The following is a 26,345-nucleotide window of genomic DNA, read 5'->3' as shown; positions in this document are numbered from 1 at the left end:
TCTTTCACTAGAGCTGTAGAGTCAGTTGAATCGACTGAAAAATTCCTAAGTTATGAATTGTCCAAAAATCATACAAAGCATGATATGGCTTTATGGGGAAAAAACAGGTTAGAAAATCAAAAGTAGAGTGGGATCTCCATTTTGCATTTATATGCAGATAGTTCCTGTGTTTTGAGGGGAGCACACGGAGGGAATATGAATGGAGATGGAGGTAGGTGGAGAGGGAGAAAGTGAAGGTGGGCGTTACATGGGAAGTATGGGTGGAGTGTGAAAAGGAGTTTGAGTGTATGATGATTCGTGTGCACACGTGTGTGCAAGCTCTCAAGAGTCAGTGAGTGTCTCAAGTGTCTCAAGACACAGTGGAAAACTATAGTGAGCACCCAGACTTCTAGAACCTAAAAGATTGGAATTGAAGTCAAAAAAGCAATGCAAGGGCTCCATCACCTCCCCCACTCACCTCCCCCCGGGGAAACTCAATGATTTTTAAGAGCAAGAACTTTGGAGGCAGATCTGACTTCCAGTCCCAAATCCATCACTCACAAGCTAAGGGACTCTGCATAAGTCATTCAACTTTTTGACACCACTTTCCCTTTTTAAACGTAAGAATACTTTTTAGCATCCATGAGGGGCTGAACACAGCGTCACACACAGCAGACATTCAATAAAGGATAACTTTGAAAAATTCTATCCCATTGCTCAAAATGGATCCCAAAAGAAAACTGCACCATGGCAACAAAACAATCTCCAGAAAAGCAATTTTTAAAATACATTCACATTCTATGGAGCCTTTATTTCTGAGAGGTTTGGGGGCATGGGTTAGAGAGGAACAGTAGAGTTTACAAACAATCCTTGGTGACTTGTGGCTCTTGGGACTAAGGAGAGACTGGAAACAAGAAGTTCGCGGGCTACTGTTCCCCCGTGAGTTCCAACAACACAACCTTTTGCCAGCTTCTCACTTGTGAACAAATAAGCAGACTGGAGCCTGCAGGGTCAAACATCTCATCTCACCCTCTGACAAAGGTGCTGGGAGGCCAGGATTGGCCACCCGTCCCAGGAGGAGGACATGCAGCCAGGGAGCTGAGGGCAATCAGCCTGGGAGAGGGAGGTGGTGATAAATTTGCAGCCAGAAGCCTCAGTGCGTCTTTAGTCCTAAACATCAAAATCAATCATAATTTTAAGCATTCTGGGGATTTTGTTGTCACAATTAGAAATTTAGCTAATAACTACTTTGGAATTACAAAGCAGATAGCTAGAACTGGAAAGTGAGCAAATAATCACTTTCAATTGATAAGGCAAATGGCTAGTATAAATGTGTTACTTTGCCGATTATCTAGAGTGCCAGGGGAATCTTCCCAACCCAGGGATTGAATCCAAGTCTCTTGCATTGCAGGCAGATTCTTTACCATCTGAGCTACCAGGGAAGCCCTGCTTAAACTCATTAAAAAGTAATTCTGAAATCTTAATCACGGTCACCCAAAGATCACCCCAGCTACAGCAAGAAAGTTCCTGCTCTAAGTCAGCGATGCCTACTTACTGATTATCCTAAGACTAATGCAAAGTTTTCTTTCCTTTCTTAAAAATAAAAGTAGCATACAGCCGTTTTTTTTCTTTCTTTCTTTCTATTTTCTTTTTGTAGCCTCTATGCCTTTTCCTGCTAATGCTGATCTAGCTGTAAAGTTACTCTGCTTGAATAGTATTGACATTCTCAACACTGCTAACTGCTGGGGTTGCCATAGGAACAGATATGCCTAAGTGATGGCCGGAGGCAGCAGGAGGACCTCAGGCTCTGTTGGGGACCTTCTTGTGGTTGTCGTAGGTGATGCCACCAATGCCCTCTAGCATATTTATGGGCAGAGGAAACACAATGGTGGAATTCTTCTCTGTGGCCACGGTGGCTAAGGTCTGCAGGTAACGCAACTGGAGGGCTGCCGGGGACTCAGCCAGCACCATGGAGGCGGACTTCAGAGCTTTAGAAGCATTCATTTCTCCTTCCGCTGCAAGGACCTACACCAACAGAAAGAAAAGACTTTAGAAATGAAGGTTCCCGACTGTGACTAGTGATTTCTTTATCTGGGTCTGCACTGATGTTTCCCTCCCAGCCCCCACTGTTTCTTCGGCAAGGATTAGAGTTTCACATCCTTAAGTGATTAGAGACATTTGAGGAGGTTGCAGGAAACAGGGAGATAACTTACAAATTATGAGTCCCTAGTTTTCATTCCAAACAAAATAAAAGCCCTGCCTTTAACCCAAACAAATACCGGTCCAGCCACCCTAGTGATGCTCTTGAATCTATGCTCCCCATCTGCTGCTTTCATTTGCGGAGAAGTCTGAAATTCAAGGCTTCCAAATGGCTTTTTCTTCTGTGAGTTTTATTTATCACAGACTTTTTAAAATTTCCTTCTGTTGCCAATTTTGTTTCATTTCTTAATTAGAGTGTAATTACTTTACATTGTGTTAGTTTCTGTGTACAAGGAAGTGAATCAGCGACATGTATACATATATCGCCTCCCTTTTGGACCTCCCTCCCACCACACCCCCCATCCCACCACCTAGGTCATCACAGAGAACCCAGCTGAGCTCCCTGTGCTATGGACCAACAATGAAAGATTAGAAAGAGAGATTAAGGAAACAATCCCATTTACCATTGCAACAAAAAGAATAAAATGCCTACCTAAGGAGGCAAAAGACCTGTACTCAGAAAACTTTTTTAAAAACACTCACAGAAGAAATCAAAGGTAACACAAACAGATGGAGAGCTGTACCATGTTCTTGGCGTGGAAGAATCAATACTGTGAAAATGACTATACTACTTAAAGCAATCTGCAGTTTCAATGCAACCCCTAATAAACTACCAATGGCACTTTTCACAGAATTAGAACAAAAAAAATTCCAATTTTGTTCCTTCTTACAATGTAAGAATTGTTTCCAGTTCCGCCTGCTCTTGATTACAAGCAGCAGCAATGCCAGTCTGCAAACCCTCTTTGGAACTCTCCTAAGCACCCTGCACATCCTCTGGTTCTCCAGCTGCCCAGGAATGACTTGGAACTCAACTGCCCCATCCGTGGGGCATCCAACTCACTGCCCATGTGCAAAAATGCCTCCCAAGTCCACTGCTTAGAAGCTGCTGGAGCTCAACAGAGAAGTCAGAGATACATAGAGGGAATCTTCCTGGACTCCCAAGTAAGATTCCAAAGAGGATAGTTGGAGGCTTCTAATCTCAGTTGGTTTCTAATACTTCAGGAAATTCATCCACACAGACAAGAAGGCTATGAATCCAAGAGATTCAAGAACACGCGAGACCAAGTTGCACTCACATTTTGTAACTCGAACCTGGATTGTAGTCACCTGGTCCTCTTAATCGAGTGTGTTCACTTAACACACTAGAGGGTTGATGCTCCAGAGGCAGGCACCAGGTTGCTACATCAGAATCCCCAGCCAGCTACATAAAAATGTAGGTTCCTGGGCCCACTGGAGCTTCTGCTTCACTGAGTCTGAGGTGAGACCTGGGGATTGGTGTTTGCCTTGCTCATGTCTCTCAAGGAGACCCACCTTGCTAAGTCACTGAGTATAATATTTTACATTAGGAGAAGGCTACTCCAGTACTCTTGCCTGGAACCCACTCCAGTACTCTTGCCTGGAAAATCCCATGGATGTAGAAGCCTGGTAGGCTGCAGTCCATGGGGTCGTGAAGAGTCAGACACGACTAAGCGACTTCACTTTCACTTTTCACTTTCATGCATTGGAGAAGGAAATGGCAATCCACTCCAGTGTTCTTGCCTGGAGAATCCCAGGGACAGGGGAGCCTGGTGGGCTGCCATCTATGGGGTCGCACAGAGTCAGACACGACTGAAGTGATTTAACAGCAGAGATGATTAATGTGAGTTTGAGCAAACTCCGTGAGATAATGAAGGACAGGGATGTCTGGCGTCGCAGAGTCCAACACGACTGAGTAACTGAACAACATTGCTGATTAACAATGCTGTGATAGTTTCAGATGGACAGCAAAAGAACTCAGCCACACATATACACGTATCCGTTCTCCCCCAGCTTCCCTCCCATCCAGGCGGCCACATAACATTGGCAGAGTTGCCCGTGCTCTACAGTAGGTCCTTGTTGGTTACCCATTTTAAATACAGCAGATGTACATGTCCATCCCAAACTGCCTAAATATCGCTTCCCCCCTCCTTCCCCTCAAAGTTGCCCATGACCTTTTAATTCAGGAAGAAATTCTCAGTAAACCTTCTAAAAAAAAAAAAGAGGAGAAGAAGCAGCCCTCTTCTTATTGACGTCATTGAGGAAGCCTGAGCTTCCATTCAAGCTGCTTCCTCATCGGCTCCAGGGTGGGGGGCTCGCCCTCCAGTGCCAACTGGAGGTGCCCTTACCTTGGCCCTGGCTTCCCGGGTGGCCTCGGCCTCAGCGGCCATGGACCTCTGCAACTGCACGGGAATCCGGACGTCTTTGATTTCCACCCGGGCCACCCGGATCCCCCACAGCTCGGTGGCATCATCAAGTAAGGTCTGTTTCCAAGTCAAAAGAAAGGACATCGATCAGAATCCAGGCAATGCAATCAAAGTTTCTGCTATATTTTACATATGCAAGAGAAGCCCTCTTCTTTTTCTCCTTTTGAATTTACAGCATTTGGAGTGAGACTATTTGGGAAGAAAATAAGAATTCTTATCACTCCCTTCCTGGAATTGAAGTAAATCCCAGGAAAGAGTCAGAAACAAAAGTTGGTATTTCTTTTAGGAGGTGGTTACTCAGCAGATGCACCCAAACCATTCCTAAGGAACATACACTGTCCATCTAGATTTGAGCAAATACCCAACATTTTCTTGTCCCTGACACCAAGCAGCCAGCAGTGGCTTTTGTCCTGGTTCTGCCATTTACAGCTGTGAATCATTGGGCTCACTCCTTAACCTTTCTGATTCTCAGTCTTCATACCTATGAAAGGTTTTCTTTCAGGATAGTCATGAGGTTTGGATAGAATACACATAAGATATCTATCATGGCCCAGTCATAATTCAATACATATTAATATTATCACTGGGTACTTTTTGAGATACTCTTTTTCTTGCTCTGTTTAACCTCTGACCTGTGGCTCAGTTTTAAACAGGTAGCAAGGCATACATGTTTTTTTAGGGCAGATGAAACCTAAAACCAAAGACATCCTCATCGTTCGTTAGAGCTTCAGACAACTGAAGATAACTTGCTGGTTATCCTGGAGGGGTAGGGATGAGTAAGAATGCCTCAAGAAATAGTGAGATCAGATGAATAATTCTCCCAAAGCGTAAAGGGCAGAGATCTCCAGGCTACCAAATAGCAAATGAGCCCTTGCTTTCCTGTGATGCCTGCAGAGAGCCAGGAGATGGGGAGACCTCCCAAGAAGCCACTGACCTGACTGTGATGGGGAAACATCTGCGTCATTGAACTTGTGAAGCTCTTAAAATGGCGTGGAGCATTATCGTGCAGAACTGATATTATCTTATAAAGCCTCAGGGACTTTGCACTACCTTAGAGACTGGAGCAGAAGCCGAGAAGGACCAAAGATCAATTTCCTTCTTAGAGAAGGCAGGCTCAGAATAAAAACGTAATTGATTCCAAAAACACAGAAATGTGATTGTCTATAATCTAGGGCTTCCCAGGTGGCGCAGTGGTAAAGAATTTGCCTGCCAATGCAGGAGACACAAGAGATGCAGGTTCAATCCCTGGGTCAGGAAGTAGAAGTGGGAAATAGCAACCCACTCCAGTATTCTTGTCTGGAAAATTCCACAGAGGAGCCTGGTAGGCTACAGTCCATGGGATCACAAGGAATTGGACAAGACTTAGCACACATACACACATATACATAATCTAGGGTGAACAAGAGGTAAGAGGGCTACCTGTTACATCCTCATCAATAGTATAACTACGATTGCTATTCACATCTTTATTGACATTAGGAGCACGAAGTCAGCTTTCCTAGGAGGAAAAAGCTGAAGTGTATGATGTCAATTCATCATTTTGAGTTCCAAAAGCAATTCCAGCGGCTCCCTTTTCCCACCTACATATTTAAATCTGGACCTCATGATTGTTTAAAAAAAAAGAAAAGAAATGCTCAACTGAAGCCCATCTGTTAAGAGGAGCAGTGCACACATGTGTGTGCACAAATGGAGGTGGTGCTTTGAACTGCTAATATTTGATTATCACTGATAATTAAAATGAGTGGATTAACAATGCAGGCTATTTGTTCTCAGTGTCTTTACCTGGATGTTATGGGCGATCTCTTCTCGGCCAGCTAGGATCTGGGACAAAGTCTGTGTCCCTAAGACATTTCTCAGAGTGGTCTGAGCCAGCAGAAATGTGGCTTGGTGGACATCATTGACATTAGCCACCGCCGAGACGGCACTATAGATCCTGTAATAGACCACTCCATCCACCTGAGTGGTCACAGAGTCTCTGGTGAGGATCTGGAGAGCAAGAACACGGAAAATCACATGCATATGACTTTCACACAAAGAGTCAGACACGACTGAGCGACTGAGCACACATACACATGACTTTCACAATGACCAAAAAAGCGTCAGACTGCCTCGGATTCCACTCCACCAAAGGAGAGCCTTCACGACAACTCATGCCAGCAGCACTTGACTTGAATCTACTATCATCCTAATCAGTAACCAAATTCCTACATAGGTGTGATATGTACCTATCCCTGTAACTTCATCTTATGGAAGTCTCACCCCCTACTCAGAGGTGAAGTAGGTGTTTCCACTTTAAATTGTAGAACCCTGCTGAAATTCTACCTTCTAAAGAGAGGTAGAAACGTCATTTCCCCTATAATTGAAATCTTTTCGGTCAGTTTCATCAGTTTGATGAATAGCAATGCTTCTTAGAAAACATAGATGGCACCAGAGACCCGTGTTCTGTATTCAGATAAAGAAAAACCAATTTAACTTTATAGAGGCTCTGTGTTAGTTATTCTGCATTAACATGATGAGGGACTTTGGAAAAAATCAGATTTCTGGGTGTACCACGGAAGTAGGCCCTAGAACTCCATTCTCCCATCTAGAACTATTTACCATGGAGCCATAAAAAGCCTGTGATAGGTCCCTAGGCATCCCAAGGTCTCTTATAATTAGGGCTGAATTCTAACGTAAGGACTCTGTAACTTCCGCCAGTGGCATGAAGACATCATGGTTGGGTCTTGATTGAGTTTTCTGGACCAGAGAGAGGAAAATTATCATTTACCCAAAGATGTTGATTTTTCTCTCTTCTAATCCCCTTTGCTCTTCCACACACTTTCCTTTCTCTTCCTGGATTGTTTTTGTTTATTAGAAAGTTGCATGACTGTTAATAACTCTGTTTCTCTCCCCTGTCACCCAGTCCCTGGCCTGCTTCCTTCAGTTTCAGCACTTCAAGAACGGAAAAGAATTATTTGAAATCCAATGGCAGGTGAGGCCTGCACCCTGGGTGTTCCTTCTCCATGCCCATCTCACATTGTTGCATCCAAACATATGAAAAACTTTAAAGCAGAGGTGAGAGATACAGATGGTACTAAAGCATTTTCTGAAAAGGTGATGAAAAGGATAATATCATAACCAGTGACTGCCATCTACCAAATTAATTTCAGCTCTTCCTTAAAATGATTTGTCAGACCCTCGCCAGCATCTGCTTGTCATTCTGCATCTCAGCTTCTCTGCCTTCTGTATCCATTCTTTCTCTTCTTTCAGACTTTCTCCCACCCAATCATTCCACCTCTTCTAGCTTTTCAGCCCTTGCTCTTGGCTCCATTCTTGTTTGGCGAAACAAGGCCCAAAAGTTTCAAGTGCCACCTAGGACTCCTCCAGCAGGTCTCTAAGAATTCAGTTCATCTTTCCTTTTATCGTTTGAAAACATATTATGAATTCTCAACTGTCCATGTAACAGGGAAGAGATTGGTTTTATTTCCAGAAACGTATCTTTAGTCAGCATTACCTCCTGGGGAGGAATGTTGCAAGTAACGGTCCGAAGATCAACTTTGACAAACACATCTATGCAGGGCAAGATCAGAATCAGACCTGTGCAAAAGTAAATACAGTTTAAAATTTGACCCAACTGAAAATAACTGCAACAGATTGTCTCCTAGATATACAGTACATTGTTTTTGTGGGAGTATAAAGGCTTCTCAGATGATCTTCAATAAGTACATCTTTAACTTTGGGGTAATTATTTCCCCTTATGAGTCAAAGACTAAAGGAAAGTGATTCCCTAGAAATTAAAATCTTTTGTTAAGAAACTAAAGATTCTCGACATTTAATTTTGATTTCTTTCAATATTTTTTCTGTGGGCCATTTTTTTAAGTCCTTATTGAATTTGTTACAATATTGCTTCTGTCTTACATTTTGGATTTTTGGCTGAGAGGCCTGTGGCATCTTAACTCCCCAACCAGGGATCAAACCCACACCCTTGCAGTGAAAGTACCGAGTCTTAACCACTGGACCACCAGGGAAGCCCTAACATTTAATTATTAGATATTCTTCGAGAGGGGCGGAACATATGTATACCTGTGGCTGATTCATGTTGATGTATGGCAGAAAGCAACACAATATTATAAAGCAATTATCCTCCAGTTAAAATTTAAAAACATTGGACCTACTTCTAATTCAAGTATTGAATTAGACATTTATTTATAAGAATATTTTGGAAATTGGTTTTTCCCTGGGTTAAAGGTATCTGTACAAAAGATTCAAGCACAGACTTTAAGCCTTGAATATCAGTGTCTGTCCACATTCTCATTTATATTCTTCAGGAGTGAAGGAACGTTAGCATTAAAATCTCCCCAGGATTTCAGTGTCCCTAAAACTAGTGTATTACAACGTTTGTAGTTTCTCTGTAACTGTGTTCTAGCTCATATACAACTTTCCTCAATTGTGAATACTCTTACTTCTCTCTGAGCTGTCAAGGATTAGACTGGGGGGCGGGAAGGGCTGAGGACACTCATTTGAGGATTCTATGATGCCTTAACTTTGCTCTGGTGAAGCTTCTCTACAGCAAGAGTGACCAAGACTAGAACCATAAGCATGTCAGCAAGATGGGGACACCCATTCATTTCCATTTACCGGAAAGATTCTGGTGCTGTTGTTTTTGTTTTCAAAGAAGAAACAAGTTTTTTCATTGAATACCTTGAAAAGGGCTGGTAGCATCAACAGAAAACACTGCTATGCTGCTTTCTTTCTTTTGATCGCTAAGCCTCTCTGAGGTGAGGATTACTTCCTAATTTACTCCTTTTTTGGGTGCTAAGTCACCAGTTATAATCATGGCCCTTAGAACTAGACAGCGGTAAGCCCTAGCCCTATTGGTTACTAGCTTGTGACCTAGGAACATTCATCTAATTTTTCTGAGCTTCAGTCACCTAATTCCTGTAAGATGAAAGTGAAGATTAAGCATGATTATGGCCTCCCTGGTGGCTCAGATGGTAAAAGGATCTGCCTGCAATACAGAAGACCTGGGTTCGATCCCTGGGTCAGGAAGATCCCCCGGAGAAGGGAATGGCAACCCTCTCCAGTATTCTTGCCTGAGAAATCCCATGGACAGAGGAGCCTGGCCAGCTACAGTCCATGGAGTCGAAAAGAGTCAGACACAAATGAGCGACCAGTATACACACAACATGATAACGAAAAAAAAAAAGTGCTAAACGTAGTGCCCTGTGGTTCAGTGGTAAAGAATCCACCTGTCAATGCAGGAGACACAGGTTTAATCCCTGGTCCGGGAAGATCCCACGCGCCACAGGGCAGCTAAGCCTGTGCACCACCACTATTGAGCCAGTGCTCTGGAGCCCGGAGCTGCAGCTCCTGAAGCCTGCATGCCCTAGAGCCCTGCTGCAGCCCGCAAAGCCACTCTAATGGGAAACCCGCACACCGCAATTAGAGAGTAGCCCCCGCTCACCACAACTACAGAAAAAAACACAGCAAGGAGGATGCAGAAGAAACAAAAATAAAAGTAAATAAGCAAAATTATTTTTAAAAAAATCATAGTGCCAGGCATGTACTAAGAGCTCAAGAAGTAGCAGCTCTTGTTATGAACACTTTTATTGTTAAAGAATAGTTTACGATTTACAGAAGTGGAGAGATTCTCTGTTAGCAATTTGGCCTGTTTCCCTCTGCTTCTTGTGACATTCTGAGATAACTCCTTTGCCCCAGAGACGTGTATGACGAGATTTGTTATCCTGGGACATTTAGTGGTGAACTCTTCTGGGAAAATTCATTTAGAAGAGACTTTTCTCCAGAGTCTTTCAAGCTGTGGTTATTTGACCTCTCTCAAATCCAGTTTTTTTTCTAAGTTATAATCTTGGCTCCACCAGGTAAAACACGACTAGAAGATTTAGCTTTGCTCTGTTATTCCTCAGTTGGATAATTCCATCACCTCTATTTGGATGAACGTCTAAAAATACCCGTTAACAAGCATTTCTTGCTTTCTTTCCCTTAGGTTCCTTATTAGACAAGACACAGGGTCTTCCTTGAGGCATGGAAGTTTAGCATGTGGGATCTAACTCCCTGACCAGGGATTGAACACAGCTCCTCTGCATTGGGAGCTCGGAGACTTAGCCACTGGACTCCCAGTGTGAAAGTGTTAGTCACTCATTCGTGCCCGACTCTTTGCGACCCTGTGGACTGCAGCCCACCAGGCTCCTCTGTCCATGGGATTTTCCAGGCAAGGATACGGGAGTGGTTTGCCATTCCCTTCTCCAGGGGATCTTCCCGACCCAGGGATCAAACCTGAGCGTCCTGTACTGCAGGCAGATTCTTTACAGACTGAGCTACCAGGGAAGCCCTAGTATTCTGGCCCAGAGAATTCCATGGGCTGTATAGTCCATGGGGTCACAAAGAGTCAGACACGACTGAGCGACTTTCAGTTTCACTGGATCACAAGGGAAGTCTATATTAGACAAGTAGGATCATACTACTTGAAGTGGCCAGGTCTCTGTAACAAGCTTCTCCTTTTGAAGTTTCTCATATGTTTAAAAATGTAACAGACACCTGAGCGCCTGCTTTAGTACACGGCCAAGTGCAGAGCACACGGCGTGGATAAGGAAGTTCCCCAGAGACCCTACAGTGCAGCTGAACAGAGAATGGTTTTACTTAAATACACCTTATTAGGGGGCAGACAACAGATGATACTAGAGAGGTATAGCAAATAACCCTTCTCCTCCATGTGCCTTTTAAGTTAGTTTGAATAGACTCTTCTTTCAAGAATATTAGAATCTGTCCCATGAAATTGCCATTTTGGTGAGTTGAAAACAAACATTAGCAATGTCATAGAGTTCAGCTAAACCTGGTGATAGTTCAGCGAAACCAGTGTTATACCTGGTCCCTTGGCTTTGTCAGCTTGGATGCGTCCCAGTCGGAATACAACAGCACGTTCGTACTCCTTAATGATCTGAGAGATGAAGGGAGAGCATTTAGTGTTAATAGTTCATCAACTCACACAGAAAGACCAATCTGTTTCCCAGGGTATTACCTTCAAGCACATCCATATGGAGATCGGGAAGGTAATGACCATCAGCAGGAAAGAAAGGAAAAGCAGGATCCAGCCACATACACCAAGCCCTTTACTCTTGATGCCTAGGTAACGGGAAGGAGGCAAGCCTGTAACTGACACGGTTCTTAGGAAAGTGATTCAGCGACATGCATGAATAAACCAAACAAGGAGCTGGCCAGGCTGGAATCGGGCTGAGAAAGCAACCTGAATCCATCACACTCATGACGGCAGTAAAACCACACACATACACACACACTCACATACACAGAGAAAATATTCATTCAGGGTTTTAGATGAAGATGGACTTGTCCCTTCTAAGACACCTCATGGCAATCAATAATAATAATAACGATAACATTTACATAGGGCTGCCATGGTTTATTACTCTCAAAACACATAAAACCACCCACATGAAAATCACCAGGGTGCCATCTTAGAAGACAGATTCCTGGGGACTTCCCCGGTGGTCCAGGGGTACAGGTCCAGCCTGCATGTCTCACGGTGCAGTCAAAAATAATAAAAATGAAATAAATAAATAAAAGACAGATTCCCAGGCCCTCAGAATTCCCTAGGTTAAACCAAGGCAACCTCTGAGGCAGATAGGTAGGTACTACTATCCCCAAAGGAGACCTTGTAGCACAAGGAAAAACATTTTCAGGAGTGCTTACGTTTGAGTTTCTATGAGAATCTTTAACTTCCCAGGGCTGTGGTCTCAGAAAAACCACTCAGTCTTTCTGAGCCTCCATTTCTTCATCTGTAGGATAGGGACAGATATGACCTACCTTGAAGAACTTGATGAGGATTAAATGGGATTATTTATATAAGGCACCTAACCCACACATTAGTATCTACCTTCGTGTTTATGCATAGTCGCTCAGTCATGTCCAACTCTTCATGACTCTTTGAACTATAGCCCACCAGGCTTTTTTGTCCATGGAATTTTTCAGGCAAGAATACTGGAGTGGGTTGCCATTTTTCTCCTCCAGGGGATCTTTCCAACCCAGGGACTGAACCCATGTCACCTGTGTCTCCTATATTTCAAGCGATTCTTACCCGCTGAGCCATCAGGAAAGGTCCTATATCTATCTTAGTAAGTGTATATTACTACCATTATTCCCATGTTACAGACTGATGAATATTACAGAGACTTGTCAGGCATTGATATTTGATAATTTTGTTTTTTCATAGAATTTTGTTATATCAGCTCACTACATTCATGTCTTTTTGATAATCACATATTACCACAACAGGGGCATTTTAGCTTAATATCACCTGGGAAGAGATGGAACTAAATTCAAATCATATTTCAGCCCTTTAAAGCTTTATAGCTTTAGTCACATCAATTACATAATTTCTCAAGTGCTATGATTCTTGTTGGTAAGCATCCAGGTCTGGCTGATCCCTGGATAAATTCTAAATAAATTTAGAATTATTTATATTCACTATTTCACCTTGTTTTAAACCCTTAGTGCTTCTTGTTTTCTTCTCCTTGACAACCAACCCCACCCTCACCCCAAACTTCCTCTGATTTCACATGCCACACAGGCACTGAAACTAATGTACTTGCTGGTATCTCCACTCAGATAATCCACAAACACCTTATGTTACCTTTGTCTCAGTGACTGCCTTAACCACCCACACTGTTGTCCAGGCCAACCGTAGAAGTCACTAAGCCTCACTGATAGTGAAGTGAAGTCGCTCAGTTGTGTCCGACTCTTTGCGACCCCATGGACTAATGTAGCCCACCAGGCTCCTCCATCCATGGGATTCTTCAGGCAAGAATACTGGAGTGGGTTGCCATTTCCTTCTCCAGGGGATCTTCCGGACCCAGGGATCGGACCCAGGTCTCCCGCATTGCAGGCAGATGCTTTAACCTCTGAGCCACCAGGGAAGCCCCAAGCCTCACTGATAAACCACCTCAAATTCATCCTCACTTATCCATTTTACTGCTACCAGTGCTTTGAAAAACATGCATTTATGAATATTCACAAGGATCCTTAAAAACTGGCTTAAAACTCAACGTTCAAAAAATGAAGATCATGGCATTCAATCCCATCACTTCATGGCAAATAGATGGCGAAACAATGGAAACAGTGAAAGACTTTATTTTCTGGGGCTCCAAAATCACTGCAGATGGTGACTGCAGCCATGAAATTAAAAGATGCTTGCTCCTTGGAAGAAAAGCTATGACCAACCTGGACAGCACATTAAAAAACAGAGACATTACTAACAAAGGTCCGTCTAGTCAGAGCCATGGTTTTTCCCAGTAGTCATGCATGGATGTGAGAGTTGAGCCATAAAGAAAGCTGAGCACTGAAGAATTGATACTTTTGAACTGTGGTGTTGGAGAAGACTCTTGAGAGTCTCTTGGACTGCAAGGAGATCCAACCAGTCCATCCTAAAGGAAATCAGTCCTGAATATTCATTGGAAGACTGATGCTGAAGCTGAAGATCCAATGCTTTGGCCACCTGATGGGAAGAACTGACTCATCGGAAAAAACCCCGATGCTGGGAGAGATTGAAGACAAGAGAAGGGGACGACAGAGTATGAGATGGTTGGATGGCATCACCAACTCAATGGACATAAGTTTGAGCTAGCTCCGGGAGTTGGTGATGGACAGGGAGGCCTGGCGTGCTGCAGTCCATGGGGTTGCAAAGAGTCGGACATGACTGAGCAACTGAACTGAGACAAGATTCTAGGATTTTGCTCTTAGAAATAATGCTGTGAGGAGTCCTAATGTGTATCTTTGTGGACTTGTGTAGGAGGAATTCCCAGCAGTGGAAGTGTTAGGTCAAGGGGATTAGTATTTACAATTTCGATAGATGGTAAGTGCCCTTGAAAGAGTTTTTACCCTGTGCCTATTCCCACCCACCCTGTCCTCACCATTTATTTTCAGTCTTTTCAGTTGTTGCATTCTAATAAATGAAAAGCATCTAAGTTTTAGATACATATTTCATGTGAAAAACTTCTGAGTGCAAATATTCTCTTATTGGCTTTAAACGCACATAAAGATCTACTTCATAACAATAAGGATTTGCCTGAATATGTCAAAGTTTAAATTTCCAAAATATCACTTTCCAAAACTTTGGACCACGTTGAGATGGATCATACTATCATTATGCAGGATAAAAAGACATTTTGTGCCTTCTCATAGTATCTTTGTTGTGTTTTATTTATTAGCACTTTTAAAGTTATTACTAAAGACATACCTTATATATATACATTCTCATTAATAAAAAACCCAAGAACTATGAATAAAACTGGAGTCCCCACCACTACCGACCATCCTCTCCTCAGTCCACTTTTACCTAGAAAGCTTCCATAATTATCATTTTGGTATATGTCCTTATAGATCCATTACTGTGTATTTACATACATGTATCTCTAGTTAGAAAACCTTGGTTTTGATTTGTAGGTTTTATGAGAAATGGCATCACACTGTTTCTACTTTTTTTTTTAACTGAATATTGTTTTTCAGTTTTTAAGTTGTGTCTGACTCTTTGTGACCCTGTGGACTGTGGCATGCCAGGCTTCCCTGTCCTTCACTATCTCCCAGAGTTTGCTCAAATTCATGTCCATTGGTTAGTGAAGCTATCTAACCATCTTATCCTCTGCCCTCCTCTTCTCCTTTTGCCTTCAAAATATAGTAACTGAATAAATTTTGGAGATATTCCCATGGCATTACATCTGGATCTACCTTATTCTTATTCATTGTTGCCTCTTATCCTAAATGTGTGAGTCAAAAAAGAAGTTTTATTTAGCCGTTCTCCTTTTGATGGATATGATGGTTACTGGCAATTTTGCTTTTACAAACAAGGCTGCAATAACCTTGCTTGGACACGACTCTCCCAGATGATTCACACTTTCCTGGCATCTTGAGGAAAGCTCTTAGGACGCAGCACAGGCCTTGCCCCATTGGTGTGTTTCCACCCTGCTGATGCTGCCATGGTTGGTCCTCAGAAACTTAGCGGCGTTGGGGCCTGTGACTCTACACCGCCACACGCACAGGGAGCTGGGACTCCAACAAGGACATCAGCGACACTTTATGCCATGAGCAAGCCCTTTGCTGTGCTTAGTCATTCAGTTGTATCCAACTCTTTGCGACCCTATGGATTGTAGCCCGCCAGGCTCCTCTGTCCATGGGATTCTCCAGGCAAGAATACTGGACTGGGTTGCCATGCCCTTCTCCAGGGCATTTTCCTAACCCAAGGATCGAACTCAGATCTCCTGCGTTGCAGGCAAATTCTTTACCGTCTGAGTCACCAGGGGAGCCTAAGCAAGCCCTAGACATGTCCAGACTCTCTACAGCCTTAACACCAAGCTGCAATAGAAAGTGCTGGTCACAGAGAAAGCTGCCCTGACCTCCATGATCTCTGCCGCAGTCCCTAGCATCATTACCTGTGAGCGTGTCTCTGTTAAGTGCTAAATGTGCCAAGAGAGGCCAGAGATGAGGGCATGATTAATCTTCCAAGATTTACACCTGAGCATTAGAATTACCCAGGCCGCTGCCCCTGGGAGGATCGGGGGAGCCTGGGGGTGTCATTAGCTGCGGTTAGAGTGGGGCTGTCGCCTTCCCCGCAGGGCTCTGTGGCTCAGCCTTGTGAGCACAGCAGCTCTGGGGGAGCACCAAGCTGCTTTTGCAGCCTCCTGCAGAACCACCTCCCCCACAGCTAAAACCAGGACGCTGTGCTGAGAAGTGGATTTGAGGATTACAATTCCAATTCAAAGGAAATACTGAGATTGTATTACAAAGGCTCTTCAGACATCTCCCGTACCCAACTTTTTCCTTATCCTACACAAGGTGCCTTCCAGAGCCTTCCCTGAACCATTCTCTTGAGGGGGTGGTGGAAAGAAAAGGGGTCATACTCTGTCTGATCATCTCCTGCTTTAGCCATCTGTTCATCTCCTGCTTTATCCTAATCTGTGGAGGGGTATTTTCTCTGGGTAATTGTCAGTTCAGTGCAGTTCAGTTGCTCAGTCGTGTCCGACTCTTTGAGACCCCATGAACTGCAGCACGCCAGGCCTCCCTGTCCATCACCAACTCCCAGAGTTAACCCAAACTTATGTCCATTGAGTCAGTGATGCCATCCAACTGGGTAATTGTCACCATACCACAGAGTTGCCATCATATTACTTCCTGGTGGAGAAATGGACTTTGCTGGGGGCAGCAAATTGACCCCGATTTCTCTTTCATCCATTTAACAGATATTTTACCAGTTTTGGGCTTCCCTGATGGCTCAAACGGTAAAGAAGTTGCCTGCAAAGCAGGAGACCCGGGTTCAATCCCTGGATCAGGAAGATTCCCTCGAGAAGGGAATGGCAACCCTTCCAGTATTCTTGCCTGGGAAATTCCATGGACAGAGGAGCCTGGCTACAGTCCATGGGGTGGCAAAGAGTCAGACATGACTGAGTGACAGAAACCTGAGCCCCAGCACTGCTGACTTGGGAGAAGGACTCTGGGACTTTAGTTGGAAGGGATTTAGAGATAACTGAGGCCAACTCTTCATTTTGCAGCCAGAAAGCATCCTGGTTAGCACTGTCACCATCATCTTAATCTCTATTTAAGTAAAGTGGTACCCACAAGTTCCACAGTCTCTGGCAGTGAGGCAAAACCAAGCTTCGAGTTGTAGATTCATGCCTCTGGGGCTTTGTTCCTGGAGTTTAGATGCAGCCCATAGCACCAGAGGAGACTTAAATACCCTTTAGGACTAAGCATAAACACTCAAGGCAAGATTTTAACTCCTATGAGGCTAGAAAGTAGGGAAGGAATATTCTAGATCACTAACCCCACTTAGATGGCATTAGAAGTAGAAACAAATTTTAGGAAATCAAATAGTTTAGATGACTTGCTTGCTTATTTCCCAATTTTGTCTTGATCAACAGTATCTAAATATTAGATCAGTACTATATACAATTCAAGCCCACAGATCTGTGTTACTATACATAGTCATTTCCTCTCTAAGCAGAAATAGCCATTTAGGTAATGACATTGTTTAAAAACACCAAAACAATGATGTACAGTATATATCAGGGAAATGAAAACCACAATTAGATAATAATACACAGCTTCCAGAATGGCAAACAATTAGAGACTGATAACGCCACATTTTATCAAAGTTGTGGGGTAATCGGAGGTCTCATAGATGCAAATTGATACAATCACCTTGAAAAACTATTTGGAAGTATCTATTAAAGCCAAACACACACTTACTTTATGACTCAGTATTCAACTTCTAAGTAATATCTCAGAGAAATGAAGGCTGATTACAGAGAAAAGCATATTCATGAATATTGACTGCAATTTTATTCATAAAATCCAAGAAACAAAGAATCACCTAGACCTATCAATAGTAGAATGAATAAAGTTGTGTTACATTCATATAAAAGATTACTCAGGAGAAAAGACAAATGCTATACTCCTATAGCATTCAAAATATGAATTCAAAATATGAATGAATCTCCTAGACAAAATATTGGGCAAAATTAGCTAGACACAAGAGTACAAGCTTTCTGATTCCATTTGTAAGAATACATGAGCTTCCCTGGTGGTTCAGCGGTAAAGAGTCTGCCTGCCACTGAAGGGTGTGCAGGTTTGACCCCTGGGTGGGGAAGATCCCTGGAGAAGGAAATGGCAACCCACTCCAGTATTCTTGCCTGGGAAATCCCATGGACAGAGGAGCCTGGCGGGCTAGAGTCCATGGGGTCTCAAAAGAGTCAGACACGACTTAGCGACTAAACAACAGCAACATTAGAATACATAGTGCATGATCTCGTATTGTACCATTTAATTCAAGAAGAGGCAAAACTAACCTATTATGTTTGAAGTCAGAGTAGATTGTCTCTAGGTAGTGGAGTTTTGGCAGTTGGGTATTATCTGGGAAGAGATGAGAGAGCTTTTCAGGGTGCTGGAAATGTTCCGTATCTTGATCTGGGTGGTGATTACATAGAATTACACATACTGAGCCCGTGGGAATAATAACCAGCCAGCAAAGAGAAAAGCAAAGGCTATTTATTCAGGGTTTGCTATCACAAAAGAGTCAATTTCTATCGTTAGCATTTTGGCAGAGACTCAAATGTAGGCAGAGGAGAGGGAAAGCTTTATAGTGGAAAAAAATGGAAGGCTCCAGGTGTGCCCTGATTGGAGGCTGTCGCCCTGGTGAAGCTACAGATGGACAAACTAGAGGCAGAGCATCCTATGTGATGGTCTAGGAGTACACTGTGGTTTTCTTCTGTTGATCCTAAGTTGCAATCAGGGACAGAAAAGAGGAGAGCTGTCAGTTATTAATCAAGCCCTGGCTACTGGGGGTTGATTGTTACAGAAGTAATTGTTCAGCTTTCTGAATTGTTGTCAGAGATAACAATCTGGCTTCCTGCAAATCTGCCATCTAGCAGGCTGGCTTCCTGGGCTGGTTATTATAGATAAAGTGTTGGTTTTCTGGGCTGGTTGCTGCAGGTTGGTGGTCAGAGTCCCATGTTTAGATACGGTCCAGCCTTTTGTCCGTGTATTCAGTCTCTCAAACCAAGGGCTTAAGACTTATGCACTGTATTATATGTATCTCATACCATATAAAAAATGATTCACATAGAGACCAGAGGATACCCATGGGCAGGCTAGTACTGAGGATGGAAAGCTCACTGTTTGCTCTGTAAACTCAGAAGAAAAAAAAAAGAGGATGGAGGGAATGGAAGAGCTTTAGCACAACCAGCTGTGGACAGTGCTTACAGGGATGGAAACTGCAGGTCCCGGGTCCCGTGACCCTGCGTTCTCATTAAGACACCGCCACGTGGAAAGCTAGATGACGTCTCCCAAGTCACTCAGCCTGTTGGGGTCTTAGTTTCCTTCTCTGTTAGCACAATAAGAGCTAGCCGTGAGGATTAAATAAATTACATGTAAAGGAATTAATAGGGCTTCCCCAGTGGCTTGGTGGTAAGCGATCTGCCCGCAGTGCAGGAGACACAGGACATGTGGGTTTGATCCCTGGGTTGGGAAGATGCCCTGGGGGGGGGGGGCCTGGCAACCCACTCCAGTATTCTTGCCTGAAAAATCCCACAGACAGAGGAGCCTGGCAGGCTCCAGTCCATGGGGTTGCAGAGTCAGACACGACTGAAGTGACTGAACACACACGCACACAAAGAAATTATTAACCTCATTAGGAGGCCCCCCTAGTGAGCTTGGCCTCTGCCAGGGAATTTCCTCGAGTTCCAAACATTGTCTTCAGCTTGATGAACCTCTAAAGAGATTCTTCTTGACTCAAGGCTCCTGATTTCCCTTCTCCATGAGCACTTCCTTTAGAACATTTATCTTTGTAAATTTTTTCTCTGCCCCTTTGAAATGTAAGCCTTTTTCAAACCCTCTTGCCAGTTTTTACAATCTGGGACTATCTTTCCTGAGGACCTGGGAGACCTCTTGAAATGCGATCGCTAAGAAGATAGCACCCCCACTCCCAGTCTCTGTGGACAGTAGGAGACTGACTTCAGTAGACACCACGCTGCAAGTTGTAAAATATACCGCCTGCCATAAAGATGTGGGAAATTTATTAGCAAACCAAACCCAGATGGTCTATGACCACCCTGCAAAGTCTTTCATACTTTTCCACTAGTGCACTCCAGCCTTTAAAAACCCCACACCCTGGGGAATATCCCAGTGGTCCAGTGGATAAGACTGGGCAATTTCACTTCCCGGGCCTGAGTTCCATCTATGGTTGGGGAACTAAGATCCCGCAAGCCAAACAACAACAACAAAATTTTATAAAAACAAACAAGAAAACCCCCACACCTCTTCGTTTCAGTGGTGCTGGTTCAGATCGAGTCTTGACCTCTTTCACTGGCAATAGGCGTAAGGTTTTCCTTTCTTGCCTATTTAATTTTGTCCAGGCCAATGTGTGCTTTGACAACTGACATTTGTTGTTTTCTTTTTCTATTTTTCCCCCCAAAATTTAAGCTTTTTATTTTGTTTTGGGGTATAGTCATCTAAAAATCGGAGAAGGCAATGGCACCCCACTCCAGTACTCTTGCCTGGAAAATCCCATGGATGGAGGAGCCTGGTAGGCTGCAAACCATGGGGTTGCTAAGAGTCAGACACGACTGAGTGACTTCACTTTCACTTTTCACTTTCATGCATTGGAGAAGGAAATGGCACCCCACTCCAGTGTTCTTGCCTGGAGAATCCCAGGGACGGGGAGCCTGGTGGGCTGCCGTCTATGGGGTCACACAGAGTCGGACACGACTGAAGGGACTTCGCAGCAGCAGCAGCAGCAGGATCTAACAATGCTGTGGTAGTTTCAGGGGAACAGTGAAGGGACTCAGCCTCCATATAGTGTATCCATATTTTTCTTAATTTATTTATTTTTACCATAGAATTCTAAATATCAGCTGTGGATATTTGGGCCATCCAGTGGATGGCTCCTCTCCATGTGCAAAAACTATATTTTTAAGGAGGACATACAATAGAACCCTAACTCCTACAGGTTTCTACCTCCTAAAGTGGCTTGGTCACTGACTTTATAAGTTCTTTCAGATCACTTTTAGAACCTTAAGAAAGGGAAGGAGAGAGAGAGACAGAGAGACACTAAGAGAGACACCAGATCTTTGCTGTAAAACTACCAAATCAGTGTAGGTGATGATTTTATCATCATCGCTAGTTCCTAGGGCTACAAAATTCCATAACCCCAAGAGTTTTCTAAACTGAGATTTACATCTCAGAGTACAGACACAAACTTCATGATGCATTTATATTAATACTAAGTTTCTTTTTAACCATTTGGTCTTCTTAAGAAAGAGTTAAGAGATATTTTGAAGTGGAATGTTCAAAAAGGTATAAAAATTATGTTTTTAGTACTGTGCATGCTCCCTTTCAGCGTTGCTGCCAACACAAAGCCCCGCTCGTGTGCCCCTCTTTATATGACCTTCTTCCACCCAGGGGCAGCTTGGCCCACAGCCTCCAACGGGACTCCATCCATTGCCATCGGCCAAACGCAGTAGCCACTCCCAAGCCTGCCATTCAGAGACCAGGCTTGGCACGTGGGCTCTTAGAGCATCTTCCATCCAGTTTTTCAAGGGGCAGTGCCTTCTTTTCTCACTTTTTTTTTTTTTCTTTTGCGGGGGTGGGAGGGAGTTGTTTGTTTTTTGGTTTTTGTTTGTTTTAATTTTGTGACCTTGCTGCACAACACGTGGCCTTTCAGTTCCTGGATGAGGGATCGAACCCATACCCCTTTGCATTAGAAGTGCAGAGTCTTAACCACTGGATCTCCAGGGGACTCCCAGTCTCTCACCTCTGCATATAGGTAACTAGATCACATGCTAACATCACATAAACATCCCCTTTGGTAGCAAAAACACCAAAGTCCTCACGTGTGTTTGTGCTTTATATGGTCTTCTGTGTTCCCTAGACCCCCTGCACACCCTACATTCTTCTTTCTCTCATTTTCTTTTCTAGGAAGACTTTCCAATCTTACCTTCACCTCCAGGGGCTCCTCTTCTGAGTTTCTACAACACCCTCTACCATCACTGTTCATAGTACATTGTAGTTTTTAGTTAACTTTCCTGTGGATTTTTACTGCTCTGATAGCAGGCATTTTATTTTGCCATCTCCATCTCCTGAAACACAGTGGCTTCTGGATTCATTCATTGAATGAATGAAGTGGGCGGTGCTCTCAACACTTTGAACTATCAAAAACATGCTCAGCAACATGATGGATAGATGTATTGATACATTTGAAGTTTCTTGTTTGGAAATAGTGATCCATCAGAGGAGATTCTATTTGCTCTCAAGAGAGTCAATTAACCTGAGAACCATACGTCCTCAAGTTTTCTCCTTCATAAATGTTGTCTCTCAACTCCCACCATTATAGGAAGAAAATAAAGAGAAAACATTTTGCTTAAAATCATTCTTGTCTCTCCCTTTCCTTTTTCTGTCTGAAATAACTACCCATGATAAATACAATAAATACAAATACTTTGTCCTTAAGATTTATGCCTAAACATTCTCATGATAGTGTTATTTATAAGAGTGGTAAATCAAAACACCCTGAAAGTACAATGGAGGGATAATTAAATGAACCATGATGTATCAACACAAAACCATAAAATTTTTTAAGTTACAAAAACATGAAAAAATTGCTATGTGTGTAAGTCACTCAGTCATGTCCGACTCTGCAACCCCATGGACTGTAGCTTGACAGACTCCTCTGCCCATGGAATTCTCCAGGCAAGAATACTAGAGTGGGTTGCTGTTGCCTTCACCAGGGGATCTTCACAACCCAGGGATCGAACCTGGGTCTCTGGCATTGCAGGCAGGTTCTTTACCATCTGAGCCACCAGGGAAGCTGAAAATTGCTGTGGTATATTGTTAAAAGAAAAAATAGTAAGATGTAAAATTATATGGACAGTATAATCCTTCTTAGTAAAAAGGTATGCTTAGAAAAAATATTGGATAGGGACTTCCTGGTGGTCGAGTGTTTAAGACTTCACCTTCCAATGCTGGGAGTGGGGAGAGCTAAAATCCCACATGCCTTGTGGGCAAAAAAACCAAAACATAAAACAGAAGCAGTATTGTAACAAAATCAATAAAAGCTTTAAAAATGGTCCACACTAAAAAAAGAAAAAAAACTATATTGGATGAAAATTAACTAAAATATTAACAGTGGTTAATTCTGAGTGATGGAAGTATGACCGGTTTATACTACTCAGAATTTTCTTATTTTTTTCTACCATTATAATTTTAAAAAGCACTTTAAAAATAAAAATCTACCCATCTGCATGGTAAGTCTCTTCAGTCGTGTCTGACTATGTGCAACCCTATGGACTGTAGCCCGCCAGGCTCCTCTGTCCATGGGACTCTCTATGCAAAAAAACTACTCAAGTCAAATGGAAAAAAGTCCTATGTGTTTTCAGAGCAGGAAAGACCAGATGCTTCTTGCTGGGTGGGGAATAAAATGTATGTGGAATAAGAGCAATCACTTTCTCTGGACCTGGCAAAGAATGTTACAAATTCTTTCCCCTTTTCTTTTCACTTCCCATCCTAGGGAGATACAGTCAGTAAAACAGAGTCTCAGCAACTTCCTGGTCCTTTCTCTGATGAAACAAGAATTGTAAGTATGAACATAAAATCTAAAGGGAAACCCAACAGGTAAACACTATCTTTTCATCACCTGCAATTTGTCTGCCCTTCTCCCTTTTTCTCTGAAATATGCACACAGATTGTATCAAGAGCTTTTTTTTTTTTAAGGAAAAATGCAGAATTGCTAAATTTAAGAAACTAAATTTAAGTTAAATCACTCAAAATGTGATCTTAATCTGGAAATCTCACTAGTTTGGGAATTTACTTGGAGGCAAACTTCTAATTCCATCTCAGACTCAGAAGGTCTGAGAAGGATGAAAACTTCTAGAAGTGAGGACCATATCTACGTTTTAAAAACACTCCCCAGGAAGATTCTTTTGCACATTGACATTGAGAAGAATTTCTAAGATGGAGATGATCAAGATGCCAATTAACTTCACTTTACCTCTTAAAGAAAAACAAGAAAGAAAAAAAGGAAGGGGTAGGGTTTTCTGTCCAAGGCTAATGAGAAGTGCTAATGAGGTCCCTGGGCAGGGAGGGAAAGCCCTAATTTATAGCATTCTGTACATTCTGATTTATCCTTGTGACGTCATGGAACTTGGAGTCAGGAAGAAATGTACCCTTGTGGCTTTCGAAATTTGGGACAAGCCTGAGGCACATTCTGCAGGAGGCTTCTACTGGGGGTGATAACTAGGACTCAGTTATTCATTTAATTCTCTCAATATTGTGTGGGGAATTTCCTGTACAGCTTGAAAGACCAAATGGTGTTGTTTTGTCAATGTGTCTGAGATGGAGGAGGGCAAGGGCAAACATACCCCACACATCTCAGAGAAGGACCAACGCTCTGTCTCATAAACTGCCTGCTGCTGCTAAGTCACGTCAGTCGTGTCCGACTCTGTGTGACCCCATAGACAGGGTCCCACCAGGCTCCCGTCCCTGGGATTCTCCAGGCAAGAACACTGGAGTGGGTTGCCATTTCCTTCTCCAATGCATGAAAGTGAAAAGTGAAAGTGAAGTCGCTCAGTCGTGTCCGACTGTTCGTGACCCCATGGACTGCAGCCTACCAGGCTCCTCCATCCATGGGATTTTCCAGGCAAGAGTACTGGAGTGGGGTGCCATTGCCTTCTCCATAAACTGCCTAGAGCACGTGAAATCAGAAGTTGTAATGTATAAGCTCTACTTCTGTTTGTTTTGTGATAGGGCAAGTTGTTCATTGTAGTAAAAAATCAAAACCAAGTAGATCCATGAACGCTTTAAAATATTTCACTGGTGATACAGCTTTAGCCATGCCCTTCATCTAGTTGATGTCTTTTTTTTTTTTTTTTTTTTAGTTGATGTCTTAACCTGTTAAGTGGAAACTAAAAAGTCTCATGAAACTTTTTACTTAAAAAAATAATCAAGGGTACACTGGAAGAGTCTTCCCACGTGCACCTTCCGAATGATGTACATGGTCTTCAACATATCTGTGTTGTTAGGTCTACTTCAAGGAAAAAGTCTCTTTTCCATTTCAGGTAGGTACCTCTAAATGTATGTTTTCTTTTACAAACTGATCATACCAAATGTGTCCTGCATTTCTAACTTGTGTTATGGAGCACAGGTTACTTGTATAGAGCACAGGCTAGTACTCACACACACACATATACCATCATCATCGCCATCAACACCATCACCACTTTCTGGACCCCCAAGTTTTCAAACTCTCGAACGGCTCAGTTTTCTCCACCATAAAATGAAGTTATAAAAGAATCTACTTTAGAAATATCCTAAGATTTAAAATAATGCAAGCAAAATGCTCTGCAATACAGAAGAACATTAGTATTCAAGCTACACTTCATATTTTCAGGCTGTTCTATTTTCCTCAACTTGAGAGATCAGTATATCAAGCATGGTGCAGCTCAAACCAACTTTTCTATTTAATCAAAGCATCATCAAATGATATTTGAGAATGAATAAATTTTAGCCTGCTCAACATAACTTTGCTAGTTAATGCCAAAAAATGAATATAAAGATAAACACAAATTCTATCTAACACTTAAGAAAAAGGGCAAGTCATAGACTGGTCTTCAAGAAGCAAATAAAAACCACAATAAGCCATGACTTCAAAATTCTGGGCTCTAAATGAAATTGAAGCCAATTTCAATATGCATTAATCCACCCCGTGCTCACTCTCTGCAATGATACAATGCTCATTTTTGTGTAATATACATGAAATAAACTTAAGGCAGGAAAAATGAACTTACCCACTAAATTCTCTTTATCCAGCTTCTCTGGAGAGGACGCCCCGGGATCCATCTCATTCTTGAGAAGTTTTTATAGTTGGCAAATTTTCATGGGTTTGGAGCCAGACCTGGGCTCCAGGAAGCACCCAGATGTGCTTGGGAGAAGGAAGCGCAGAGAGGCAGAGTGAGAGAGCGAGAGAAGTTCCTCCTCTTTCACGAGCACCCTAAGGATTAGTTACCCTGGTGAAGGAAGTCTGTTAACATAAACAAAACGATTGCCTTCCTGAGCTCAGACTGCCACTGTTCATAGAGAAAATTCAAAAGTATGTATAGGACCTTCTGGTTGTGTTGCTTCTTGTAGATTATTCCTATGTAGTTGTCGATATCATTTATATCTTATAAAACACATTTATACCACATGTAATTTGCTTATCATAATGAACTGTCCAGTCCACAGGGCATGTATCTCCATCCTTAAGTTTCAGATGAGGAAATTTCATCCAATGCATTGTACACACTGCAGTGAGTGATCTTCTGACACTTGAATTTGATATCTCCGTCCTGCTTAAAA

The 26,345-nt window shown here is 42.8% G+C and overlaps 1 protein-coding gene across 1 annotated transcript; it reads right to left on the bottom strand.

Moving 5' to 3' along the window:
* Positions 1–767: 767 nt before the first annotated feature.
* STOML3 (stomatin like 3) lies at positions 768–25,953 on the bottom strand. Its single transcript, XM_043478033.1, has 7 exons — positions 25,796–25,953; positions 11,476–11,579; positions 11,322–11,394; positions 7,954–8,036; positions 6,243–6,446; positions 4,383–4,517; positions 768–2,004 (listed from the first exon to the last, which is right to left on the bottom strand). The coding sequence occupies exons 1-7, from the start codon at positions 25,845–25,847 to the stop codon at positions 1,780–1,782; spliced, it is 876 nt and encodes a 291-aa protein (XP_043333968.1). The 5' UTR covers positions 25,848–25,953; the 3' UTR covers positions 768–1,779.
* Positions 25,954–26,345: the final 392 nt, after the last annotated feature.

Source organism: Cervus canadensis, chromosome 9 (assembly GCF_019320065.1).
Source record: "Cervus canadensis isolate Bull #8, Minnesota chromosome 9, ASM1932006v1, whole genome shotgun sequence".
Lineage (NCBI taxonomy): Eukaryota > Metazoa > Chordata > Mammalia > Artiodactyla > Cervidae > Cervus > Cervus canadensis.
This window is presented reverse-complemented; position numbering and strand designations above follow the sequence as displayed.

What these genes read in the sequence shown, in the direction of transcription:
- STOML3 (XM_043478033.1), bottom strand. Translation starts at nt 25,847, where the DNA reads ATGGATCCCGGGGCGTCCTCTCCAGAGAAGCTGGATAAAGAGAATTTA. An exon ending in CCATATGGATGTGCTTGAAG is followed by an intron (nt 11,395 to 11,475) that starts GTAATACCCTGG and finishes TTCATCTCTCAG; the next exon opens with ATCATTAAGGAGTACGAACG. An exon ending in AGATCGCCCATAACATCCAG is followed by an intron (nt 4,518 to 6,242) that starts GTAAAGACACTG and finishes ACTTGGAAACAG; the next exon opens with ACCTTACTTGATGATGCCAC.